The sequence below is a fragment of the Triplophysa rosa genome, linkage group LG9 (assembly GCF_024868665.1).
Source record: "Triplophysa rosa linkage group LG9, Trosa_1v2, whole genome shotgun sequence".
In the NCBI taxonomy this organism is placed as follows: Eukaryota; Metazoa; Chordata; class Actinopteri; order Cypriniformes; family Nemacheilidae; genus Triplophysa; species Triplophysa rosa.
The window spans coordinates 8,501,340-8,528,604 of NC_079898.1; the positions used below are offsets into that span (position 1 = coordinate 8,501,340).

At 38.1% G+C, this 27,265-nt stretch overlaps 4 protein-coding genes across 6 annotated transcripts in view; 2 read left to right on the top strand and 2 right to left on the bottom strand.

Moving 5' to 3' along the window:
• The window catches only part of LOC130559501 (pleckstrin homology domain-containing family H member 2-like), a 29,470-nt gene extending 19,315 nt beyond the window's left edge, over positions 1-10,155 (top strand). For all 3 annotated transcript variants that reach the window (XM_057342614.1, XM_057342616.1, XM_057342615.1), the window contains exons 14-30: positions 1,017-1,103; positions 1,206-1,364; positions 1,627-1,707; positions 1,790-1,942; positions 4,069-4,177; positions 4,253-4,365; positions 4,455-4,634; positions 4,767-4,864; positions 4,941-5,118; positions 5,356-5,511; positions 5,596-5,693; positions 5,767-5,908; positions 7,326-7,471; positions 7,551-7,680; positions 7,893-7,979; positions 8,071-8,220; positions 8,392-10,155. In XM_057342614.1, the coding sequence (XP_057198597.1) occupies positions 1,017-1,103; positions 1,206-1,364; positions 1,627-1,707; positions 1,790-1,942; positions 4,069-4,177; positions 4,253-4,365; positions 4,455-4,634; positions 4,767-4,864; positions 4,941-5,118; positions 5,356-5,511; positions 5,596-5,693; positions 5,767-5,908; positions 7,326-7,471; positions 7,551-7,680; positions 7,893-7,979; positions 8,071-8,220; positions 8,392-8,577 (2,253 nt within the window). In that variant the 3' untranslated portion in view covers positions 8,578-10,155. The remainder of the gene's footprint in view (positions 1-1,016; positions 1,104-1,205; positions 1,365-1,626; positions 1,708-1,789; positions 1,943-4,068; positions 4,178-4,252; positions 4,366-4,454; positions 4,635-4,766; positions 4,865-4,940; positions 5,119-5,355; positions 5,512-5,595; positions 5,694-5,766; positions 5,909-7,325; positions 7,472-7,550; positions 7,681-7,892; positions 7,980-8,070; positions 8,221-8,391) is intronic.
• Positions 10,156-11,798: 1,643 nt separating this feature from the next.
• On the bottom strand, positions 11,799-14,586 carry LOC130559761 (epithelial cell adhesion molecule-like). Its single transcript, XM_057343032.1, has 10 exons — positions 14,453-14,586; positions 14,269-14,338; positions 13,736-13,837; positions 13,395-13,653; positions 13,219-13,284; positions 12,867-12,930; positions 12,676-12,774; positions 12,289-12,486; positions 12,159-12,203; positions 11,799-12,066 (listed from the first exon to the last, which is right to left on the bottom strand). Exons 2-10 carry the CDS (start codon positions 14,324-14,326, stop codon positions 12,040-12,042), a joined length of 918 nt encoding a protein of 305 aa, XP_057199015.1. The 5' UTR covers positions 14,327-14,338; positions 14,453-14,586; the 3' UTR covers positions 11,799-12,039.
• Positions 14,587-19,137: 4,551 nt separating this feature from the next.
• On the top strand, positions 19,138-22,173 carry LOC130559235 (pleckstrin homology domain-containing family H member 2-like). Its single transcript, XM_057342189.1, has 5 exons — positions 19,138-19,489; positions 19,569-19,698; positions 19,911-19,997; positions 20,089-20,238; positions 20,410-22,173. The coding sequence occupies exons 1-5, from the start codon at positions 19,485-19,487 to the stop codon at positions 20,593-20,595; spliced, it is 558 nt and encodes a 185-aa protein (XP_057198172.1). The 5' UTR covers positions 19,138-19,484; the 3' UTR covers positions 20,596-22,173.
• Positions 22,174-23,820: 1,647 nt separating this feature from the next.
• On the bottom strand, positions 23,821-26,627 carry LOC130559597 (epithelial cell adhesion molecule-like). The gene is made up of 10 exons (XM_057342779.1): positions 26,494-26,627; positions 26,310-26,379; positions 25,777-25,878; positions 25,436-25,694; positions 25,260-25,325; positions 24,891-24,954; positions 24,700-24,798; positions 24,313-24,510; positions 24,183-24,227; positions 23,821-24,090 (listed from the first exon to the last, which is right to left on the bottom strand). The coding sequence occupies exons 2-10, from the start codon at positions 26,365-26,367 to the stop codon at positions 24,064-24,066; spliced, it is 918 nt and encodes a 305-aa protein (XP_057198762.1). The 5' UTR covers positions 26,368-26,379; positions 26,494-26,627; the 3' UTR covers positions 23,821-24,063.
• Positions 26,628-27,265: the final 638 nt, after the last annotated feature.

Consider the following 27,265-nt stretch of genomic DNA (forward strand, 5'->3'; position numbering starts at 1 on the left):
ACTAAGACCGCCCAAATGTATACGCAAGTAAGGTGGGCGTACCTGTCAGCACAATTGCTTTGAAACCTGATGTTCCAAATATGGTAAGAGGCGTTACATTTCCCCCACACGCTTGCAGTATTCGACCAATCACTACGCACTGGTTAACTGGCCAATCATAGCACACCTCACTTTTCAGAGCGATGAACTTTGTAAAAAATCTGCGCGTTTCAGAGAGGCGGGGCAAAGATGAGATACAAACATGCACGGTATGTGGAAAATACAGCTTTTTTGAACCTTAAATCATGTATACACATTGCGTTACATCTAAAACAAACAATAATATTCGTTTTAGCCGTGTCATATGACCCCTTTAACCAACCAATGCCAGATCAGGGAAGTGTGCAGAAATTATACACTTCAAACTTTAAAGGGATATTTAACCTAAAATGATGATTCTGTTATCGTTTATTCATCCTTATGTCATTTCAAAGCTGCATGACTTTCTTTCTTCTACTGAACACAAAAGAAAATATTTTGAAGAACGTTGGTAACTAAACAACATTGGCCCCCATTGACTTTCATACACAAAACCACTGAGACATTTCTCAAAATATCTTCTTTTGTGTTTTACAAAATGTTTTGAATGACATGACAGTAAATAAATGATTGTTTTACTTTTTATTTTTTTAAAATTATGATTTTTTTTGATTTTTTCAATTTAGGGTGAACCGTTCCTTTTAAGGTCTCACATTGTGAAGCTGCTTGTTTCTTATGATAAACAATTCATGAATCACAGTGATTTCAGTTAAAAAAAATTAAACAGTTTTTATCAATTTTTCAAAATATAATAAAGTATATAAAAAACTGAAGGTAATTATAATTATTGACGATGTGTTCCATGATGTGAACATGGGTTGTAAAATGGTGACTTTGACCCAACATGACTGATTTTCATATAGTTATTAACTTTAATCAAGTGAGTAAGATCCAAATAAAATCTTTTGGCTTCTGTTTTTTTCTGGGGGTTTTTATAGAGTAATGTCATCCGTAAGCCTCAAGGCCAGATTGAGCTCAACGCTTCAAGCACCATAGCACGCGGTGATGGAAAACAGATTCTTCAGGTATTATGTGAACAGTTTGTGAATGACATGTGTGGGGTTTGTTCATGCTCAGATGTAGTTTCAAACTGACTCTGTGTGTGTTGATGTTATACTGTACTTCAGGTGGTGACAGGTAAGAGTGTGCATTATCTGAAGGCGGATTCTCCAAACCTCCTGGAGGAGTGGCTGAGGGTTCTGCAGAGCGTTGTGAGAATCAAAGCTTCTAGTCCTCTATTCACACAACCTGATGTACGGCCCATCACGAAAGGACACCTGACGAAGGTATCCCATAAAAATCATGTTTTACTTTTTCCCAGACAGCAATGGGATTAAATGGAGAGCAAACAAGGTCTCCTAAGGAATGAAAGAGCATCCCTGTGAGAAAATCTTCCCATTGACGTGTAGTTTATTTGATCATGTTTTAAGCATGAATCAAAATATTTACACATTCATGTGTCTCAAATACATTTTTCTTGTCTTGATAATGTTTTTATATTTGACTGAGAACCACATGATTTGCTATATGCTAATTGTCTTCATCAAGGTGAAGTATGGATACTCGAAGCATGTGTGGTGTGCGCTTTTTGGGAAGGCGCTGTACTACTTCAGAAGTCAAGAGGATAAGGTCTTCTGTCTTCTTAAATGGCTCATCTTACCCAGAGCTTTATTTGTGTGTAAATGCACTAATATCTTATTTCTCATCCCAGTTTCCTCTGGGTCAGATCAAACTGTGTGACGCTCGGGTGGAGGAAGTGGATAAGTCATGTGACTCTGATAAAGTGTCTGCGCAATACACTCTTTCCATTCAGCCAGTGAGTCAGAGCCCGACATACCTGCTCATTGACTCACCTCATGAGAAGGTAATAAGGGAAATTTCCCTCCGAAACACTGCCTTGTTATGTTTTCCCACGCAATGCTGTCATTTATCTGTAATATTTTAGTTTGTTTGTTACTTGGGCAACATAACCAAATGAGCAATTTCATGCAAATGTCAACCTTTAGATGAAAATATTTTTACCATACTGACACTGTAGGTCAGATGTCAATATTTGGTGGTTTAAATGCCCATGTGAGGTAAAGTTTTGAAAGCGCTTTTGTGTGTTTTTAAAGAGATGTCACACCCATAACGGTCCGTATTCCTCACAAATGGGCACATGAAAATTAAAATAAAGTAACTGTTTTATGTTCTATGTAAAGTCATCCCTTCTCTATTTGTTGGGTATTGTTGCTTCTGGTTTGTGTATTTTAATTCACAGAAATCCTACAAAGTATGTTGTCTCTCAAAAAAACAAAGTGAGGACAAAAACACGCACGTCAATCTCAAATGGGTGCTCGACCAAGAGAGTAAATCCAAGTAGTAACAAAAGTTGGCACACCAGAGCTCCAAAAAATCAAAAATACTTTATTATTTAAAAAACTTTCGTTTCGGAAACGTCACGCGCCATGCGAACGCTTTTTTAAATAATAAAGTTTTATTGATATTTTTGGAGCTCAGGTGTGCCGGCTTTTGTTACTACTTGGTCTCTCAAAAAACCTGCATCCTTTTTTGCCACATCTCTAACGCATGAATTTTTCCCTCTTTTAAAATAGAAAACTCGTATATAGACTGATATTTTTTCTGCTTTTTGGACTCTATCATCAGGGCGTTTAGCAAGGTTATTTTAGTTTACTGAAATTAAAACTTTGAAAATGTTCCTGTGCTTAGAAATCAAATTAAAAATAGACCAAAAAACTCAAAGAAAAATTGAAATGTTGCCTCAAAAATAAGCTGAAGTAAGTTTAAAGCAGTAAAATTATAATCAAAATGAATTCATCTTATATAGCAACATTCAGAATAAACCAATCAATTATAAGACGACAAAAGCATATACCAAAATTCCTAAAACTTTAATTAAAATGAACACAAAAACTAAAAAGCTAAAAATAAAAGCTAATTTAAAATATTAATAAAACAAAACAAAACTATACTAACTCTAGTAAAATATAAACAGATGGCCAATATATTGGTAATAAATACATTCTCTGAGAATTTATATTTCAAGTTTTGACTGAAAATATCACATCCACAATGCTGGAATTGTGCAATTTATTATCACCTAGTAACAATCTTAAGTAACAAACATTTTTAACTACATTTTTCATGTATTACTAATTTTTTATTAATAATATGAGTTTCAAACTAATACTTTAACTTCTAAAACCTTTTGGGGCGGTTTCCCGGACAGGGATTAATACTAGTCCTGGACTAAAATAAAGCAATAAGCCCCAAGAAGCAGTGGTTACAGTGCATTTTATAACAGCTAAGGGTGTTATAAAAAACCTCTTAGCTGTTATAAAGTCCACTGTGACCCACCGCTTCGCGGGGCTTATTGCTTTTATAAAACGGTTATTCCATATGTGTAGCAAGATTTCATAAAATAAAGTAAATAAAGTGATATTTAGGCTATGTAAGGCAGTCAGCCATTATAAATCGGGGTGTTTTATAACGTCTTAGAACTCGGCTCAGCCAATCAGAATCAAGGACCAGAACTGACCGTTTTATAATAAATGTTAGAGCGGTCCAAACTGAACAACTTGCACTGACATACATTAAAATACATCAGTGCCATTGTATTGTCTCAAAATGCACACAAGTAATGTTTACATGTTAGACATGTTAGTAAAAACTACTTAAATGTCCTATTTTAACTTGGACCTAGTCCTGGTTTAAGATAATCCCTGTCTGGGAAACCACCCCATAGTGTTTAAGTCATCTCTCAGCATTTATTCCACATGCCTTCATCTCCTATTTGTTAAAAAAAACACTTCTGCTAAATATAACCCCCCCCCCCACTAGTTTGTGTTTTTATTTTAATTTGATTTATTCATTCATTCATACTATTTTGTACTAACCACTACTACCTCGAAAGCCGCATTATTTTGCATTTCCCTTGCACATTTCTTGCTGACATCCAGTTGAAAGTCTCTCTGTTTTCCTCTCTTGTAGACGGCCTGGCTGTACCATCTGTCTGTGGCAGCGGGCACTGCAGTGGGGCAGGTGGGCACTGAGTTTGAGCAGCTGGTTGCTAAACTCCTCAACGTGGATGGAGATCCAGGTAAGAGTCTCACAGCCTCCTACCTGATGATTGTGTTTTTAGTTCAGTTAATGAAAAGCAAGCTTGGCATTGCAGGGTCTCATCTCTGGAGACATCCAACGCTGTGTTTCACTAAGGAAGGACTGTCTTCTCCACTCACCACCCTGCCCTCCCAGGCCCTTCAAACTGAAGCAATAAAGCTCTTTAAGGTTATAACAATTCATGTTTGTTTAATAGTCGTTTAATACGCGTTGGAGTGCATAACCGCAAGACTGACTTCCTTTTTCTTTTTTCACAGACGTGTCAACTGTTTATAAATGTCGCCATTGACACTCCAGCCATAGATTATCATGTGACTTTAGCCCAGTGTGCTCTGCAAGTGTGTCTCACCCACCCAGAGCTCCAAACTGAAATCTACTGCCAGCTTATTAAACAGACCCGCAGGAGACAACCGAACGGTCAGCCTGGACCCCTGCAGGTGAGAGGATGACATGCTTGTAATGTGGACCGTCACCACAAGGGGGAGTGCTTGCTTTGTTTCTCAATTTGAAAACGAGTCCAGCAGGGGACGTACTGTACTCCTTCATTTTCTCTACCTTTGCCAACACAGGGTTGGCAGTTTTTGGCTCTGTGTGTCGGCCTCTTCCTGCCCACACACCCCATTCGTTGGCTTTTGCAAATGCACCTTAAAAGGCATGGAGATTTAAGGTAAATACAAAAAAAGGCACTTCCCAGGAATCACATCCCAGCGCTTAAAGCTGACCAATCTCTCCGCTTTTACCAGGACGGAAGTGGGAAAGTATGCCATCTACTGCCAGCGTTCACTGGAGCGGACGCAGCAGAAAGGTGAACGGCAAGCACGATCGTCACGTATGGAGATCCTGTCTATCCTTCTGAGGAATCCTTATCACCACTCTCTGCCCTTCAGCGTGCCTGTGCACTTCCTTAACAACACATACCAGGTTTATGCAAAACAACATGACATACACAAGCAGTCAAGCTGAATTCATGTTACGTAGGCTTTGCTCTTAAAAAGCTATCGCTTTAGATCCCTTTTTGCTCACTACTTTATTCCTATAATTCCATTTGTGTTTTGAAGAATGAGTAGGTGTGTCCGAACCTTCAAAGAGTAGCAAAAAGAATGCGAAGTACAGTTGAACTGATACTGTTGTATTGTCTGCCATCGCGTCACGTGCCAGGTTGTTGGTTTTGATGCTTCGACGACAGTGGAGGAATTCCAGAGCCGACTGAATCAGGACACAGGCGTGAGGAAGACTGGTCAGTCTGGTTTCAGCCTTTATTCCGACGACCCCACCGGCAGAGACTTTGAACACTGTCTTCAGGGAAACCTGAAGGTCAAACACACACCAGTACTTCATATACACCGACTTATTAAACTCCACTTTGTCTATAACAAAGGCATTGTGGTTTGTCCTCAGATTTGTGATATTATTGCGAAATGGGAGCAGGCCGCAAAGGAGCATCACACGGGCAAATCTGAGAATGCCAGGACCATCAAACTCACTTATAAGAACAGGTACAGAAGAGCAATGGGCTGTGTGTTTCGACAGAGCTCAGCGAGTAACTAACATCAGGTTTGCGTCCGGTAGGTTATATTTCGCACAGCAGATGAGAGGAGAGATGGAGAGAGAGCGTTTCCTGTTGGCTTACCAAACAAATGAGGAAATAACAGCAGGTCGCTTCCCTGTAAACAAAGAGCTGGCTTTAGAGATGGCCGCTCTGCTTGCTCAGGTACATTACACGGTCATGTTGTGTGTTTTACTGAATCCATTTTTGAAAATGGGATCAAATGTTATGCTGTAAATTGGTAAAATGATGTTTATATATCATGTAGGAGTAATCGTGTTAGATTTCATTAAAAATACATCCAAACTATTGTTGTGATGGGATTTTATATCTAAGTGTGGTAAATTATAGTACAAAATGAAATGTTTTAGGAGATTTACTCTGGTAAGTTAAATTACGCTAGTCATTTAAAATAGGATTAGTAGTAAATCTCATTGGTTCTCGTGTATTTTGTGACTAGTTGTCATGTTATGTTTTGTCACAAGACAAGAACCAATAAGATTTGAAGTTATCGACATTTAATACATTTGATCGATATTTGAATTTGGTGCTTTTATGTGATTGTTTTAGTTTCAATTTCACAAAATAAGCGCAAATATGAATTGTCCTCACACATCTATCGTTTGGCTTCAGTACACATTTTTTAACCTACTGGATGGGTGAATGTTTAACTATTTGGAAGGTTGTATGTGCTTTCTGGAGTTTTAGCGTATTGATTTATACAAGTTTCAGGTTGTATTTCATTACATAACCATGCACAGTATGATACATAGTGAAAAACATATAAGTAAAATGATATTCACAGAACAAGTAAGAATAAAAATAGAAATCTGAAAAGCTTAGGATTTAGAAAAAAATATACAATTGAGATAATTGAGAGAATTTAATAACAACAACAAGAAGACATAGAGCCGTGAAAATAATTGTGAGACTATTTACTAATTATTTTCCAAATTTACTATTATAACTTCATTTTAGGGACATTTTTTTTTCATTCTGTCATTCAATATTTCTCCCAAATTTCAAACAAAAATATTGTTTCTATTTGCATTTATTTGCAGAAAATGAAAACTGGAGAAACAGGTCAAAATAACAGAAAATATGCTCTGTATACTTTTAGACCTCAAATACTGCAAAGAAAACAAGTTCATATTCACTTTTAAGCAACACAACAGTCATATTTGTGCATGAATTTAGGAAAGGTTCAAAAAAATGTATATGATAACCTTGATTTTAATGCTGTCAGTCTTTCACATCGCTGTTGAATGACTTGATGTCACTTGTGAGGTTTGATTTTGTTGAAATACAGCAGACACTGGACTGGAATGGACACGATACATCTAGAAATGATGATAAAATGAAAATTTGGAATGGTCTCTTCTTTTATTTTCTGCGGCTGTATATATAGTATGTACATAAAAAATAAAGGACACAAAGTGACAGTAATGTTTATAAAAATAAACTTTGTTTAGTCTACATCTGGTGTGGCATGAGAGTAAATTAATAAATTATGAGAGAATTTCTTTGGGGTGAACCTTTAAGCAAGTAATGAAAATGTGTGTTGCATGCATGTATCACCCAGGTGGAATTTGGTGACTATGAACGTCCATTTTGTAGTCCGGGTGGATCAGGAGCTTCACAGACTAAATCTAAGCAGACCCTGAAACAGGTTCTGGAGCGTTTCTACCCGAAGCATTACAGACACACCTGTACCGAGGAGCACATGGGGTATTTACGCCTCCAATGACTAAATGTAACATAAACACAATCTATCTGTTCATTAACACTGACGTTCTTACAATCACAGGCAGTTACTACAGAGGCTGTCCACCCGCTGGGCATCTCTGAGGGGTCGGACTTCCTCTGAATGCATACGAATCTACATGACCGTAGCTCGGAAGTGGACGCTTTTTGGAGCCAAACTATTTGAGGCGGAGGTGAAAAGTTGTCGTATAGCTTTCTATGTTTCTCTAACTTGTGGAGACAACTAAATCTACAACTAGTGGATGAAGTATATCAAATAGATAACAAAAATAAAATGTTATTAAATACACGTTTGCTGGCTGTTACCCCAAGCCATATAGCCTGAGGCTGCAGTTAGCATTTCAATGTCATTCCATTGTAAATCTCGCTCTCAATCTTCCCGTAGCCTTTATCTCCATCTCTGCAGAACAACATGCGCGTTTGGCTGGCAGTACATGAAAATGGAGTCATCGTACTGGAGTTCAACTCAATAGTAAGTGAACACGGTGTTCTCAAATCGTATCGTTTTGCATAAAGTGGTTATCAAAGAGCTACATTGACTCTTCGGCTTTTCTTTTTTCTAGAAAGTTCTGGAGTCTCACCCTCATAAAAACATTGTGACATTCGGAGCGTCCGGTCAGGACTTTATGCTGGTGGTAGCTTCGGGTTCTGGCATCAGCACGTCCAAAGAAAAGCCCACAGAGAAGCATCTGTTTGCTATGGCCTCCTCTAAAGTAAGCACTATACAGCACTAATGAGTCGTGTACTCTGTCCTTTACATAGGAACTGTGGGAGGTCCCATTGCCAGATCATCTTCATTTGTATAGTTCTAAAGAAGACAATACAAATGCAAACATGCATGTCTGTACGTATCTACGCACTGTTTGTCTTGTCCTGTTCCTCAGGTTCGAGACGTGACGTTGCTCGTAGCCAGCTACATAAACAGCGCACAACAGCAAAAATCGGCGGCCCACCACCTTTCTGCTCCGGCCCTGATGCTGGCTCAGTCTGGAGAACTGAAGAGCAAGGAATCAAGAAGCAAATCTCCACCGGCGACCTGCAGACCCAGCAAAGCCCCCACCTTACTTTGATTCATTTACTGGTGGAATCTGTGTTTTTGTTCTTTCAGGCTTTGCCTCAGTCTTCTTCCTAGTGCAGTAAGAAGTACACTACCTAGGGAGTCAGTCATTTAGTCTTCTCTTGGGCTTTTTTAGTGTTTTGATGGTTGGCTGCCTAGATATTCCCAGAAAAAATGATGTTCTTACTAAGCATTTTTGTCTAAAACTTCTTAAATCAATGTACAATTACTTGACAAGAAGAGTGACTTAAGATATGTAGTCTTGTTTTATGAAAAATAATGTAAGAATTAAGTAAGTTTATTGTAAAAACAAGCAAAAAAATCTGTCCATGGGGTGAGAAAAATCATCTTTTTTAATTTAGTTTGACCTTTTTCTCAAGTACCTAATTCAAGTTTATTTTTTCTCACCCCATGGACAGATTTTTTTTGCTTGTTTTTTACCATAAACATACTTCATTCTTATATTATTTTTCATAATACAAGACCAAATATCTAAGGTCACTTTTCTTTTTTTTCTTTAAGAATGTTTAGATATTTGTACTACAAAACAAGACAAAGACACTTAGTAAGAATGTCATTTTTTGCAGTGCACTTTGGTTGCTCGATATTCACCTATCGTAAAAATGTCACCATTGGTTCTTCAGTCTTTCAATTGAGCAGAATTTGAGTCTTATAATGATGCTGTACACTAGTGCGTGACAACAACAATGATGGCATTTTGTGTTATATAAGAGTCTCATGTGTCTGGACGTTGTAAATTTAAAGGGAATGTTCTCAATGGTGATTATTATTGGATGTTGATGATTATTTCAATCATCTGAAACTACCTTCATGTATTAATATTGTTTATTATTTGAGTGTCTTTTTATAACTTCACAATAATGCACATTTGATTTTGAATTAAGGTTATGTGAATTTGAAAGAAATTGTTTTTTCATGTTTGTCAATTTCTTTATTTTGGCTTGGGGATGAAATATGACTCAGGACATGCACCTGACAGGCTTGATGAGATTTACCCAAATACACAACATGGTATGTTGGTACCTCTGTGTGAAATTCAAAAAGATGTATTTATTATGTCCATGTTCTACTGTATAACGACCGATGTAAGCTTGTTATAAAAACAATACATTCCTATAAATACTAACCAAACACATTTCTTTTATATTTGTGCTTAGTATGAATAAGTAATTTAATATGAAACTATTACTATATACATTTTTCAGAGATGTTTACTCACCTCATCATTTACAGGAAACTGTTAATCGTGATGAAAGACTGAGCAATACCATAGTTATTTATCCTCCTACGATATCACGTTCATGTTTAAGCATGTAGAGTAAGAACATGATGGGAATATACTTAAAAACAGGAAGTGCATTGTGATCTGTAGTAACAGTTGCAATCTGTGATGGTTGGGGTGTTGGTTTAGTTATTACAAAATGAAATGGAAAGTGAAGTGATTTTAAACTGCTATTGTTTCATGATTGTGATGTTGTTGAATGATGATGATGTCATCAGAAAACTGTATTTATTCTGAAATGTATTATCTATAAATATTTTCTATATGAAACTAAATAAATATTATTACTGTCAAAACCGTGACTTTTTTAAAGTAGGCCACATGAATATCGAAGTGCGTAAGTTGAATAATTATTTTATTGTTCGATCATACCGGCAATTTGCATGTTACCCAAATGTCTGATTTGTATTCGTTCACACGTGTCCTGCTATTTCCCAAACCATTGGAATGAGCCAAACAGGTGTGTGTTCTCCATTCCCATATTCTTCCTCGTTGTTTTAGTCATGTTATGAGATTGTTTCCCATCGTTCTACTGACTCCTTTAACTTTACACTAAATCAAAACCATTTTTCAATTACTCCGGTATGTTGTTTGGAACAGTTTGCCTTACAGTTCAGACGGCTGCCAAACAAGTTTAGTCATCCATTGACCTTTTTCTATCTGAGCTCGCCAGCCCTGACTCATTATTCATGACAAACTGTCACCGTGATCTACATACAGAATACTTTATTTAGAAAACCAAAAAGTTTGTTTATTTATAAAATGCTTTTTTTTATATAATCAACTCATACATTACAGTGGATGCTATTGTACTCAAGGCAATCTATAGGCATTGCTTTGTTGCATTAACCGTAACAACTCTATACGTTGGTTGGCTTTGAGTATTGTCAACACCGTGCATGGAAACACAGAAATGCCCCTCCCTACCATCTGATAGGCTTTGTTTTTTAATCCCACCTTCTTTGCCATGGAAACACAGACTGAATGACACGGAGACTAACTATAAGCGACTCCCAACTCAGGTGTGAGCGCGGTTGGAGGAGGGCTGATCCACCCAAACCTGTCCAAACCAGTCTGAAACAAATGCTTCAGGCACTTCTGGGAAAACTACTGGAAAACTCGAGCGCAAAACAATGAGAAAGGCAGAGAAGGGAGTGCCAGAGCTTCAGTTCGCATTTTCTCATGAAAAAAACACCACCCGCTTCAATAACTGTTGGCACTGTGTGGCCCTACACTTAAAACACAGAAAGGCACAAATGCGCCTGCTTTGAAATGTGTAGCGTTTCATTTGTGCCATGTTGAAGATTACCACACATTAGGTGGAAGTAAGCTACACACGTTACTAAAATGTCATTCATTAATGTGCCCGTTAAAACTTAACAGAACAATCTTTTGTAAGTATGGCTTCCTGGTTTACAGGAGGTTTCGATCTTTGTTTGAGTTGTGCCTTAGTCATGCACAATGTAACTTGTTGCTGAAACCGGATCAACAGGTCCGACCTGTATTCGAGCTGAAAGAACTGCCCTCTCTCATGGTTTAATTACTCATTCTCTGTGCACTTCTGTGGTCAGCTGCTTTGTTAATGAACAGCTCATTGTCTCAAAAGGGTTCAAGAACAAAAACGCGTTCACAAAAGTTTGGGGAGGGTATACTACTGAAAACTAGGTTCAGGTTTAAACTACTCATTTTGATATTAAAAATGAGAGCGCTCCGAACTAGCTGCTATGAAATGAGCTCTCGGTAAACCTCATTCAAATCTCGGGTAGCAGAGAACAGGTGTGGCGCAACTATTTCTTGCTTGCATGAGTTGAAGGGAGAGGTCACAAAGAGGCATTAAAGCTTTCAACCAGGAAGCCATCCATATTTAAAGACGCCCGAAACACTTCGCCACTAAACCCATAAGGTTACGCTTTATAATAAGACAAACAAAATTGAACAAAACAAATTTTATTAAAAACAAAGTAACACAAAACTGTACAGTTAAAATGTTGATCCAATTGAAGAGCCCTCATTAAATAGCAAAAACAGTAACAGCGAAACGTCATTTAAAAACTGTACTCTGCACGTAACAGACACTTATTTTCCCCAATATGAAAATGTTACAAGCGAATGTACAGCAGGTCTATGTATCAGCGTGGGACGCAACCCAGTAGTCGAGACATCATTACTAGCTTAAGACATGGTGTCCATCTCTCTTGCCTGCAAAAAAGAAAAAAAATTAACATGGAATCCTCCCGTTGAGCTGTTGTACCTCCATTTAAAGTGATCAACAATAGAGAAAAAAAACTGACCTGTGCTTTGCTGTACTTGGCCTTTTGTTGTCGACTGATGAGGAACTATAGAATAGAGAAGAAGCCGTTATGAATGAAAACAGACAAGCATTTGCAATCAAAATTAGAAACCATAAACTGGTGCACTTACCAGAACAACAAGTCCTGCAATCACGATCAAGCTGACCACCACGATGACAGCGATCACACCAGCGGTCAGCTTCTTCATGGTGAAGGTGGGTGCAACTTCATCTACGTAGTACACCAGGACGTTCTCCATAGACACCTTATTTCCCTCGACACTGACCTCAAATGGTGTAGAGCTCTTGTACAGAGGCAGAACTTTGATCTAGAAAAGAAGCGATAAATCACGAACAAATCAGAACTCTCAAACCAGGCAATCCATTGATTTGTCAACGCAGGACACATGAAACTCATGTGCACTTCCTGAAACCGTACTTCATATACATAAAAATGCATTCATGTAACATTTGCATACACACGATATACTTTGAAGATAAAAGGCAACCAGTCTTACATCTTTCTCCATGTAGTAGCTCATGAGGGACAGGTCGTTTGTACGGTCACTCTTAGGCTTTTCGACATCCACAACAATAAGGCGACCTTCTTTGTCATACTGGATAAAGAAAAGGCAGTAAGAATCCGTACAAATGCACTCAAAGGGTTAAAAAAGCTGTAAGTGTGCTGTTAGAAGTAAAAGGGTTTTACCTGAACATCTTTGACAAGATCCTTAGGCAACTTGTAACGCTCCAGCAAAGCATTCTGAATACCACTGCAAAAGGAGTCACAGAAAGAACAATAAGTCACTTTTGCAAAACTCAAAACTAGAGTTTTACACATAAAACTGCAACAGTCGCATAACTTCTTAAAGGAACACAAAGGCACATTTAGCAACCACACAACAACGTAGAGACCACAGCCGCCCATGGCTCCATTGGATTTATCATGTGCACTTTGAGCATTCAAACACTTTGTTTTACACTAAAAGTTAGTGTTGAAACGAGGAGGAAAGTACGTTTTTGGTGAACTAGCCCTTACAAGAAAAAGAAACTTAACATACGTCTTCAACTTGTCTTTATCCAAAGCTGCTGCCCCTTCTTTATGCTTCAATTCAAGACGAACCCAACTAGGAGAGAAAAAAAGAATTCAATTCTACACACTTTATACAAACAGTACACCTCAGACCACACATTATACTGGGCGTGTCATCCAAGAGTATTTGTGAAGTGCACTCACTAGGTCTCCACAGGCTCACACTTGATGTTCTTGTCTCCTTTATCACTTCGGCGTACACCGGCGCTGTTAACGCACCAGCATTCTGCAGTGCCGTTGCACTGGATAGCCTTGAACTTGCCATCGCTCTCACAATCAGGGTCATAAATGCCATCGTTGTCCACAAACGCGGTCTCTACCGGCTTGCCACCAATGGATCTAGTGTTCTGGCCCGTCCTGGCACGATGCATCTCTGCTTTCATGAGGTAGCACTTGGGAATTACTGTGGGGGAGAATGACCTTAGTACACGTGCATGAAAGACAAGAAATAGCTTCAAATAGTTCAAAAGAGAAAAGAAACTTACACTTGGTACAGTCAAGGTTCTGTGTGAGATCTACACCCAACGCAAGTTTACAAGTGCACGGGTTGTCGTCACATACTGCCCATTTCATGCTTTGACATTCACCTGTTTGAGCAGATTTAAAATGACTTTAAACAATAGATCGGTAACATTTTATAAAAGTATGGCTAACTTAAGTGACAACATACAAATTGTGACATTACAAATTATGCTGGTAACCATTCTTAGCTAAACCCTAGTATTTCTAGACAAACGGTAAATGAAACGGCAACAAATATGCACAACATACTTAACTTTCACTACATCAAAATCACGGTTAATTCTTTATGCGTGTCTTTTTGGTTGGGGAAGTTGAAGTGTACACACCACTACAACAGAGTTTACCCCATCCCCCTTCGTACTGAACCACACCCAGATCTCATTGTTTTGTTTGCTGCCCAAACAACAATGTTTAACAAAACGACGCGCACAGCCGTTCACAGTTTATGATCAACATATAACACAGTTGTGGTAAAGTTTAGAAATCGTCTACTTACATTGTGAAGCAACCACATCCACAAATACTAGCACACACAGGGCGATTAAAGTCTTCATCGTGGGAAATAACTGAATAAAGAAACAGAGGTTTTTGCGTTATAAACCACTCCCGTCCGCGCGCTCCACAATCCACAATACAGGCTGTTTAACTACTTTAATCATTAAGTAGTATGTTACTCTTACCCAAATCACTCAGCAAAAGACTAACAAAATCCAAGCACAAGCGTATTCCGACACTGACGAAAGGCTCCTAAATTCAGTCCTGAACTGGACCCGCCAAACGACTGACCTAAACTCGCTGCAGGTGACAATATACCTGCTTGAGGAAAGTGACGTCAGGTGGACTCAGGATGTGGGCGGGCTTAACACTCAAACAGACTCACCTTTTCTCGTCTCGGACCATATTTGGCAGAAGCGCGTGACGCATCGAGAGCGAGCGATCAAATTAGGGAGACTCGTAACTCCATTTTGTAAACGTAAAATCACCAAACATTTTCGCTTGAAATTCATCACATGCAAAGTGCGATACCTGCCTGGTGAAACTGCAGCAAACCAGGTGCGAGGTATTTGTCCGGTGTGACAAACGCCCTACTGAAAGTGACATGCACTATGGGCTGATACTTTATTTACATGCATTTCTCACAACATTTAAAAAATTACTTTAAACCCATCTTTTCTGTGAATACTTGACACGCAAATGAGAAATAAACGAACCCTCTCTCTTTCTCTCAACAGCTATTGTTCTGGCTTTTGTTGAAACTAGTAACTTGGTATTGGCACCTTTTGTATTATTGCTCCTGTATGACATATCGCTTTATTGCTCCCTGAACTCTCTGTGAGTGGCTTTGGATAAAAGCGTCTGCTAAATGACTAAATGTAACGTAAATGTATGTACATCCCTAAATATAAACGAGCTTATTATGCCTTAGATTAGCTTGAAATATCATAGGCTACATTTGCTTCAGGTTTGTTATTTGGCTGTAAAATAATAAATGCTGTTTCATTTGTAAGCGACTTACAGGATAAAAGTGCCTGCTAAATTAATCAATGTAAATATCAGACACTTTATATGAGTGAATGTGAACGTTTAATGTGGTCAGTACAGTAGGCCTATTTGGGTTTTTTAATATTACCCATGAAGTCATCAGGCATCTCTTCTCTCTCTAAGAATGCAGTGAGAACCAGGTGAACAAGTTTGGACAAAAGCCCAACCCCCACTGTTTTTAAACCTTTTTCAGTAGGACTTTTAGATAGTGGTCTCTACACCGTGTGTTTTGTTTTTTAACACACTTTTAAGCAGTACTGTTGAACACTTTGGCCTAAATCAACATTTCTTTAGAATTGTCATGTGAATATCCTACAGGTATCGTGATGACTTAATGAGAAGGGCAGCCAGGCTTTTAGCAATTTGGAAAATGGACACACCCTTCCTGACTGATACCATAACAACATCGAAACTGATGTCATACTCTCTGCAGTGTAGTGTCGTCTCTCAGTGTAACACAGATCTTAGATAATTTGATGGCATATTCATAGTATTTGTTGTTGCTAAAGAAATGTAATTTGTAGGTTGTATTATGTGGTGGTGGTTGATGTTAAAGGGAAACAAGTTCACCTGTTTCCCTAAGTGTGTTTCATGCATGTTATGTTGTTGTGAGTCTTCATTGTTTACCTTTTGTGTGTACAATCTTGGACAAAAACACAACTGTGTTTATTGTGGTAATAATAATATGTATATTAGGCTATAAGATGTACACACCCACATATACAGTGTATGAATATATATACAGTATATATATATATAAAATAATATATGAAGTTTTTTGAGACATACTGTATATATTTAAGCCAATTTATTTTACACATATATGGTCGGTTTCACAGACACGGCTTAGTTTAAGACAGGACTATGCCTTAGTTGAATTAAGATATTTATGTGGCTTTTATAAAAACGCCTTAGAAAAATACATTACTGGTGTGCATCTTGAGACCAAACAATGGCACTGGTTTATTTTAAGATATTTCTGGGCATGTTGTATTGAGTTAAGACCGGTCAAACATTCATTTTAGTCTGGAACTAGTCTTAAAGGCGGGGTAACCGATTTCCGAATTACGCTCTGAGTCGGGCCGAGTACCAAAACAACCTTGTAGCCAATCAGCAGTAAGGTGCACAGGACGGACATTAGCCGAGCCGAGCGCTGACGAAAGCGAAAGACGGGGGTAGGGGTGTGTTTGTTTTGGTGATTTGAACATCAACAACAGCTAAGAGAAATCGGACACCCCGCCTTTAAGCCTTGTCTTAACTACCCGTCTGTGTTTGGTTATAATATTAAATGATAAATTAAATTGTTATATATATATAGATATATTAATTTATATGAATATTTTATTGTAAATTAATTGTATTAAATTAAATGTACTCAACAGTTATTTGTTCTTTGTGGGTTACACATTTAATATTTACCATATATTCATTACTTGGCCACCTACCTAGTGTGTTTTCTAGCCTTCAGCCTGACACTCCCTGTGACCCTGTAGTGTAGGATAAAACAGTGGTTCTCAAACTGGGGGCCCTGGTCTCCTGGGAGGCCCCAAGATGGTTCCAGGCGACCACAGATTTTGTGGCATTTTAGAAATATAGATATTTATCATACATTTTGTGCAATCAAACATCAGAAAAACAACTTCACCAACCAAAAGAATTGATGTTTTACCATTGTTTAACTGAATATTTTCTTGGTTTAATTAAAATTTTAAGTTTAAGATTATAAGCCTTTATTTGGGGGGCCGCAAAGCAATGCACTCTACACAAAGGGGGCCTTACAACAAAAAAGTTTGAGAACCACTGGGATAAAACATAGAGTGGCGGTTTCCCAGACAGGGATAAGTTTAAACCAGGACTAGTCCTTAGTTAAATTAGAGTACATAAGTTTAAGTTTTAGGGTACATAAATACTTTACAAAAAACATTACAGTGTCCGTCTTAAAACAAACCAATCACATTAATGTATTTTAAGATATGTAGTGCAAATTTGTTTCTATAAAAGATACCTCTAACATATAGGCCTACAGCAAACTTAACATTAAAGACAGCAACATTTTTACAATGTCCAATATCTGATTTCTGTAGGTTTTTTTATGTTTGTTCTCAATGACTTTGTCGTATCTCCACTTGGTGGCACTCTTAAATGTTTTTCTTCTTGCCACAGCAACTCTTTACATCACAAACTTCATGCGTGTCCACACCCTGAACTTTAGGGGCTGGTTGGCTATCCTGTTTTTGCCAAGTGGTTGATGTCCTTAGGGCAACATCATGTTGACCCTGGGACAACATTTAAATCAACCAATAAGATTTCAGAAATAAGTTTACAGTTTATTTTAAGTTTAATCTTCCAACCAGGATTAGGTGCTTCTAGACCATTGTTTTTCACTTATCATTTCCCTCTGATTTTAGGGGTAAGTTATGGTTAGGGTTGGGGTTTGGTGTGGGTTTAGGTTTTATTTATAAAAATGTTGTCCTTAGGTCAACAAAATATGTTGCCCTGAGGACATCAACCCTTTGGCAAAATCAGGTCGAGCGGGGTGCTTTCCCGGACAGGGCTTAAAGGGATATTTCACTACCAAATCTAAATTTCCCCATGTTTTACTCACCCTCAAGGTATCCTAACTGAATATGGTTTTCTTCTGGAAGAATAATCCAGTCAGAGTTATAATACCACGTATCATTTTGCTGCCAAGCGATAGAATGGGAGTGAATGGGTATTGATTTTTTGAAGCTCCAAAAAGTGCATCCATTGATCAAAGAACTGCTCGTGGTCTTAACAAAGGTCTTCTGAAGCGAATTGATGCGTTTGTTTAAGAGAAATATCCATATTGACAGCGCTATTAACGTTGATGTCTAGCTTCCGTCATCTCTCGAATGCGTGTGAACCAGAGGCTTGTTCTTTAAACATTATATTTTTATGTTTGAATTGAACCAGTTAGATTTAGGTTCATCTCAGTAGGAAACCCAAAGTTAGTGGACTGCGCTCTACAGTATATTCTGAAAAGTGAGCTCATATGCTTTAAAAACTCTAGATGTAATTTTTGCACTGTTGGCTGTATACCCTGCTGTCAGTTGCCANGTACACATTTTTTAACCTACTGGATGGGTGAATGTTTAACTATTTGGAAGGTTGTATGTGCTTTCTGGAGTTTTAGCGTATTGATTTATACAAGTTTCAGGTTGTATTTCATTACATAACCATGCACAGTATGATACATAGTGAAAAACATATAAGTAAAATGATATTCACAGAACAAGTAAGAATAAAAATAGAAATCTGAAAAGCTTAGGATTTAGAAAAAAATATACAATTGAGATAATTGAGAGAATTTAATAACAACAACAAGAAGACATAGAGCCGTGAAAATAATTGTGAGACTATTTACTAATTATTTTCCAAATTTACTATTATAACTTCATTTTAGGGACATTTTTTTTTCATTCTGTCATTCAATATTTCTCCCAAATTTCAAACAAAAATATTGTTTCTATTTGCATTTATTTGCAGAAAATGAAAACTGGAGAAACAGGTCAAAATAACAGAAAATATGCTCTGTATACTTTTAGACCTCAAATACTGCAAAGAAAACAAGTTCATATTCACTTTTAAGCAACACAACAGTCATATTTGTGCATGAATTTAGGAAAGGTTCAAAAAAATGTATATGATAACCTTGATTTTAATGCTGTCAGTCTTTCACATCGCTGTTGAATGACTTGATGTCACATGTGAGGTTTGATTTTGTTGAAATACAGCAGACACTGGACTGGAATGGACACGATACATCTAGAAATGATGATAAAATGAAAATTTGGAATGGTCTCTTCATTTATTTTCTGCGGCTGTATATATAGTATGTACATAAAAAAATAAAGGACACAAAGTGACAGTAATGTTTATAAAAATAAACTTTGTTTAGTCTACATCTGGTGTGGCATGAGAGTAAATTAATAAATTATGAGAGAATTTCTTTGGGGTGAACCTTTAAGCAAGTAATGAAAATGTGTGTTGCATGCATGTATCACCCAGGTGGAATTTGGTGACTATGAACGTCCATTTTGTAGTCCGGGTGGATCAGGAGCTTCACAGACTAAATCTAAGCAGACCCTGAAACAGGTTCTGGAGCGTTTCTACCCGAAGCATTACAGACACACCTGTACCGAGGAGCACATGGGGTATTTACGCCTCCAATGACTAAATGTAACATAAACACAATCTATCTGTTCATTAACACTGACGTTCTTACAATCACAGGCAGTTACTACAGAGGCTGTCCACCCGCTGGGCATCTCTGAGGGGTCGGACTTCCTCTGAATGCATACGAATCTACATGACCGTAGCTCGGAAGTGGACGCTTTTTGGAGCCAAACTATTTGAGGCGGAGGTGAAAAGTTGTCGTATAGCTTTCTATGTTTCTCTAACTTGTGGAGACAACTAAATCTACAACTAGTGGATGAAGTATATCAAATAGATAACAAAAATAAAATGTTATTAAATACACGTTTGCTGGCTGTTACCCCAAGCCATATAGCCTGAGGCTGCAGTTAGCATTTCAATGTCATTCCATTGTAAATCTCGCTCTCAATCTTCCCGTAGCCTTTATCTCCATCTCTGCAGAACAACATGCGCGTTTGGCTGGCAGTACATGAAAATGGAGTCATCGTACTGGAGTTCAACTCAATAGTAAGTGAACACGGTGTTCTCAAATCGTATCGTTTTGCATAAAGTGGTTATCAAAGAGCTACATTGACTCTTCGGCTTTTCTTTTTTCTAGAAAGTTCTGGAGTCTCACCCTCATAAAAACATTGTGACATTCGGAGCGTCCGGTCAGGACTTTATGCTGGTGGTAGCTTCGGGTTCTGGCATCAGCACGTCCAAAGAAAAGCCCACAGAGAAGCATCTGTTTGCTATGGCCTCCTCTAAAGTAAGCACTATACAGCACTAATGAGTCGTGTACTCTGTCCTTTACATAGGAACTGTGGGAGGTCCCATTGCCAGATCATCTTCATTTGTATAGTTCTAAAGAAGACAATACAAATGCAAACATGCATGTCTGTACGTATCTACGCACTGTTTGTCTTGTCCTGTTCCTCAGGTTCGAGACGTGACGTTGCTCGTAGCCAGCTACATAAACAGCGCACAACAGCAAAAATCGGCGGCCCACCACCTTTCTGCTCCGGCCCTGATGCTGGCTCAGTCTGGAGAACTGAAGAGCAAGGAATCAAGAAGCAAATCTCCACCGGCGACCTGCAGACCCAGCAAAGCCCCCACCTTACTTTGATTCATTTACTGGTGGAATCTGTGTTTTTGTTCTTTCAGGCTTTGCCTCAGTCTTCTTCCTAGTGCAGTAAGAAGTACACTACCTAGGGAGTCAGTCATTTAGTCTTCTCTTGGGCTTTTTTAGTGTTTTGATGGTTGGCTGCCTAGATATTCCCAGAAAAAATGAAGTTCTTACTAAGCATTTTTGTCTAAAACTTCTTAAATCAATGTACAATTACTTGACAAGAAGAGTGACTTAAGATATGTAGTCTTGTTTTATGAAAAAAAATGTAAGAATTAAGTAAGTTTATTGTAAAAACAAGCAAAAAAATCTGTCCATGGGGTGAGAAAAATCATCTTTTTTAATTTAGTTTGACCTTTTTCTCAAGTACCTAATTCAAGTTTATTTTTTCTCACCCCATGGACAGATTATTTTTGCTTGTTTTTTACCATAAACATACTTCATTCTTATATTATTTTTCATAATACAAGACCAAATATCTAAGGTCACTTTTCTTTTTTTTCTTTAAGAATGTTTAGATATTTGTACTACAAAACAAGACAAAGACACTTAGTAAGAATGTCATTTTTTGCAGTGCACTTAGGTTGCTCGATATTCACCTATCGTAAAAATGTCACCATTGGTTCTTCAGTCTTTCAATTGAGCAGAATTTGAGTCTTATAATGATGCTGTACACTAGTGCGTGACAACAACAATGATGGCATTTTGTGTTATATAAGAGTCTCATGTGTCTGGACGTTGTAAATTTAAAGGGAATGTTCTCAATGGTGATTATTATTGGATGTTGATGATTATTTCAATCATCTGAAACTACCTTCATGTATTAATATTGTTTATTATTTGAGTGTCTTTTTATAACTTCACAATAATGCACATTTGATTTTGAATTAAGGTTATGTGAATTTGAAAGAAATTGTTTTTTCATGTTTGTCAATTTCTTTATTTTGGCTTGGGGATGAAATATGACTCAGGACATGCACCTGACAGGCTTGATGAGATTTACCCAAATACACAACATGGTATGTTGGTACCTCTGTGTGAAATTCAAAAAGATGTATTTATTATGTCCATGTTCTACTGTATAACGACCGATGTAAGCTTGTTATAAAAACAATACATTCCTATAAATACTAACCAAACACATTTCTTTTATATTTGTGCTTAGTATGAATAAGTAATTTAATATGAAACTATTACTATATACATTTTTCAGAGATGTTTACTCACCTCATCATTTACAGGAAACTGTTAATCGTGATGAAAGACTGAGCAATACCATAGTTATTTATCCTCCTACGATATCACGTTCATGTTTAAGCATGTAGAGTAAGAACATGATGGGAATATACTTAAAAACAGGAAGTGCATTGTGATCTGTAGTAACAGTTGCAATCTGTGATGGTTGGGGTGTTGGTTTAGTTATTACAAAATGAAATGGAAAGTGAAGTGATTTTAAACTGCTATTGTTTCATGATTGTGATGTTGTTGAATGATGATGATGTCATCAGAAAACTGTATTTATTCTGAAATGTATTATCTATAAATATTTTCTATATGAAACTAAATAAATATTATTACTGTCAAAACCGTGACTTTTTTAAAGTAGGCCACATGAATATCGAAGTGCGTAAGTTGAATAATTATTTTATTGTTCGATCATACCGGCAATTTGCATGTTACCCAAATGTCTGATTTGTATTCGTTCACACGTGTCCTGCTATTTCCCAAACCATTGGAATGAGCCAAACAGGTGTGTGTTCTCCATTCCCATATTCTTCCTCGTTGTTTTAGTCATGTTATGAGATTGTTTCCCATCGTTCTACTGACTCCTTTAACTTTACACTAAATCAAAACCATTTTTCAATTACTCCGGTATGTTGTTTGGAACAGTTTGCCTTACAGTTCAGACGGCTGCCAAACAAGTTTAGTCATCCATTGACCTTTTTCTATCTGAGCTCGCCAGCCCTGACTCATTATTCATGACAAACTGTCACCGTGATCTACATACAGAATACTTTATTTAGAAAACCAAAAAGTTTGTTTATTTATAAAATGCTTTTTTTTATATAATCAACTCATACATTACAGTGGATGCTATTGTACTCAAGGCAATCTATAGGCATTGCTTTGTTGCATTAACCGTAACAACTCTATACGTTGGTTGGCTTTGAGTATTGTCAACACCGTGCATGGAAACACAGAAATGCCCCTCCCTACCATCTGATAGGCTTTGTTTTTTAATCCCACCTTCTTTGCCATGGAAACACAGACTGAATGACACGGAGACTAACTATAAGCGACTCCCAACTCAGGTGTGAGCGCGGTTGGAGGAGGGCTGATCCACCCAAACCTGTCCAAACCAGTCTGAAACAAATGCTTCAGGCACTTCTGGGAAAACTACTGGAAAACTCGAGCGAAAAACAATGAGAAAGGCAGAGAAGGGAGTGCCAGAGCTTCAGTTCGCATTTTCTCATGAAAAAAACACCACCCGCTTCAATAACTGTTGGCACTGTGTGGCCCTACACTTAAAACACAGAAAGGCACAAATGCGCCTGCTTTGAAATGTGTAGCGTTTCATTTGTGCCATGTTGAAGATTACCACACATTAGGTGGAAGTAAGCTACACAAGTTACTAAAATGTCATTCATTAATGTGCCCGTTAAAACTTAACAGAACAAACTTTTGTAAGTATGGCTTCCTGGTTTACAGGAGGTTTCGATCTTTGTTTGAGTTGTGCCTTAGTCATGCACAATGATAGTAACTTGTTGCTGAAACCGGATCAACAGGTCCGACCTGTATTCGAGCTGAAAGAACTGCCCTCTCTCATGGTTTAATTACTCATTCTCTGTGCACTTCTGTGGTCAGCTGCTTTGTTAATGAACAGCTCATTGTCTCAAAAGGGTTCAAGAACAAAAACGCGTTCACAAAAGTTTGGGGAGGGTATACTACTGAAAACTAGGTTCAGGTTTAAACTACTCATTTTGATATTAAAAATGAGAGCGCTCCGAACTAGCTGCTATGAAATGAGCTCTCGGTAAACCTCATTCAAATCTCGGGTAGCAGAGAACAGGTGTGGCGCAACTATTTCTTGCTTGCATGAGTTGAAGGGAGAGGTCACAAAGAGGCATTAAAGCTTTCAACCAGGAAGCCATCCATATTTAAAGACGCCCGAAACACTTCGCCACTAAACCCATAAGGTTACGCTTTATAATAAGACAAACAAAATTGAACACAAAACAAATTTTATTAAAAACAAAGTAACACAAAACTGTACAGTTAAAATGTTGATCCAATTGAAGAGCCCTCATTAAATAGCAAAAACAGTAACAGAGAAACGTCATTTAAAAACTGTACTCAGCACGTAACAGACACTTATTTTCCCCAATATGAAAATGTTACAAGCGAATGTACAGCAGGTCTATGTATCAGCGTGGGACGCAACCCAGTAGTCGAGACATCATTACTAGCTTAAGACATGGTGTCCATCTCTCTTGCCTGCAAAAAAGAAAAAAAATTAACATGGAATCCTCCCGTTGAGCTGTTGTACCTCCATTTAAAGTGATCAACAATAGAGAAAAAAAACTGACCTGTGCTTTGCTGTACTTGGCCTTTTGTTGTCGACTGATGAGGAACTATAGAATAGAGAAGAAGCCGTTATGAATGAAAACAGACAAGCATTTGCAATCAAAATTAGAAACCATAAACTGGTGCACTTACCAGAACAACAAGTCCTGCAATCACGATCAAGCTGACCACCACGATGACAGCGATCACACCAGCGGTCAGCTTCTTCATGGTGAAGGTGGGTGCAACTTCATCTACGTAGTACACCAGGACGTTCTCCATAGACACCTTATTTCCCTCGACACTGACCTCAAATGGTGTAGAGCTCTTGTACAGAGGCAGAACTTTGATCTAGAAAAGAAGCGATAAATCACGAACAAATCAGAACTCTCAAACCAGGCAATCCATTGATTTGTCAACGCAGGACACATGAAACTCATGTGCACTTCCTGAAACCGTACTTCATATACATAAAAATGCATTCATGTAACATATGCATACACACGATATACTTTGAAGATAAAAGGCAACCAGTCTTACATCTTTCTCCATGTAGTAGCTCATGAGGGACAGGTCGTTTGTACGGTCACTCTTAGGCTTTTCGACATCCACAACAATAAGGCGACCTTCTTTGTCATACTGGATAAAGAAAAGGCAGTAAGAATCCGTACAAATGCACTCAAAGGGTTAAAAAAGCTGTAAGTGTGCTGTTAGAAGTAAAAGGGTTTTACCTGAACATCTTTGACAAGATCCTTAGGCAACTTGTAACGCTCCAGCAAAGCATTCTGAATACCACTGCAAAAGGAGTCACAGAAAGAACAATAAGTCACTTTTGCAAAACTCAAAACTAGAGTTTTACACATAAAACTGCAACAGTCGCATAACTTCTTAAAGGAACACAAAGGCACATTTAGCAACCACACAACAACGTAGAGACCACAGCCGCCCATGGCTCCATTGGATTTATAATGTGCACTTTGAGCATTTTGAGCACTTTGTGCACTTAGTGTAAAACAAAGTGCACATTAAAGTTAGTGTTGAAACGAGGAAAGTACGTTTTTGGTGAACTAGCCCTTAAAAGAAAAAGAAACTTAACATACGTCTTCAACTTGTCTTTATCCAAAGCTGCAGCCCCTTCTTTATGCTTCAATTCAAGACGAACCCAACTAGGAGAGAAAAAAAGAATTCAATTCTACACACTATATACAAACAGTACACCTCAGACCACACATTATACTGGGCGAGTCATCCAAGAGTATTTGTGAAGTGCACTCACTAGGTCTCCACAGGCTCACACTTGATGTTCTTGTCTCCTTTATCACTTCGGCGTACACCGGCGCTGTTAACGCACCAGCATTCAGCAGTGCCGTTGCACTGGATAGCCTTGAACTTGCCATCGCTCTCACAATCAGGGTCATAAATGCCATCGTTGTCCACAAACGCGGTCTCTACCGGCTTGCCACCAATGGATCTAGTGATCTGGCCCGTCCTGGCACGATGCATCTCTGCTTTCATGAGGTAGCACTTGGGAATTACTGTGGGGGAGAATGACCTTAGTACACGTGCATGAAAGACAAGAAATAGCTTCAAATAGTTCAAAAGAGAAAAGAAACTTACACTTGGTACAGTCAAGGTTCTGTGTGAGATCTACACCCAACGCAAGTTTACAAGTGCACGGGTTGTCGTCACATACTGCCCATTTCATGCTTTGACATTCACCTGTTTGAGCAGATTTAAAATGACTTTAAACAATAGATCGGTAACATTTTATAAAAGTATGGCTAACTTAAGTGAAAACATACAAATTGTGACATTACAAATTATGCTGGTAACCATTCTTAGCTAAACCCTAGTATTTCTAGACAAACGGTAAATGAAACGGCAACAAATATGCACAACATACTTAACTTTCACTACATCAAAATCACGGTTAATTCTTTATGCGTGTCTTTTTGGTTGGGGAAGTTGAAGTGTACACACCACTACAACAGAGTTTACCCCATCCCCCTTCGTACTGAACCACACCCAGATCTCATTGTTTTGTTTGCTGCCCAAACAACAAAGTTTAACAAAACGACGCGCACAGCCGTTCACAGTTTATGATCAACATATAACACAGTTGTGGTAAAGTTTAGAAATCGTCTACTTACATTGTGAAGCAACCACATCCACAAATACTAGCACACACAGGGCGATTAAAGTCTTCATCGTGGGAAATAACTGAATAAAGAAACAGAGGTTTTTGCGTTATAAACCACTCCCGACCGCGCGCTCCACAATCCACAATACAGGCTGTTTAACTACTTTAATCATTAAGTAGTATGTTACTCTTACCCAAATCACTCAGCAAAAGACTAACAAAATCCAAGCACAAGCGTATTCCGACACTGACGAAAGGCTCCTAAATTCAGTCCTGAACTGGACCCGCCAAACGACTGACCTAAACTCGCTGCAGGTGACAATATACCTGCTTGAGGAAAGTGACGTCAGGTGGACTCAGGATGTGGGCGGGCTTAACACTCAAACAGACTCACCTTTTCTCGTCTCGGACCATATTTGGCAGAAGCGCGTGACGCATCGAGAGCGAGCGATCAAATTAGGGAGACTCGTAACTCCATTTTGTAAACGTAAAATCACCAAACATTTTCGCTTGAAATTCATCACATGCAAAGTGCGATACCTGCCTGGTGAAACTGCAGCAAACCAGGTGCGAGGTATTTGTCCGGTGTGACAAACGCCCTACTGAAAGTGACATGCACTATGGGCTGATACTTTATTTACATGCATTTCTCACAACATTAAAAAAAATACATAAAACCCATCTATTCTGTGAATACTTGACACGCAAATGAGAAAAAAACGAACCCTCTCTCTTTCTCTCAACAGCTATTGTTCTGGCTTTTGTTGAAACTAGTAACTTGGTATTGGCACCTTTTGTATTATTGCTCCTGTATGACATATCGCTTTATTGCTCCCTGAACTCTCTGTGAGTGGCTTTGGATAAAAGCGTCTGCTAAATGACTAAATGTAACGTAAATGTATGTACATCCCTAAATATAAACGAGCTTATTATGCCTTAGATTAGCTTGAAATATCATAGGCTACA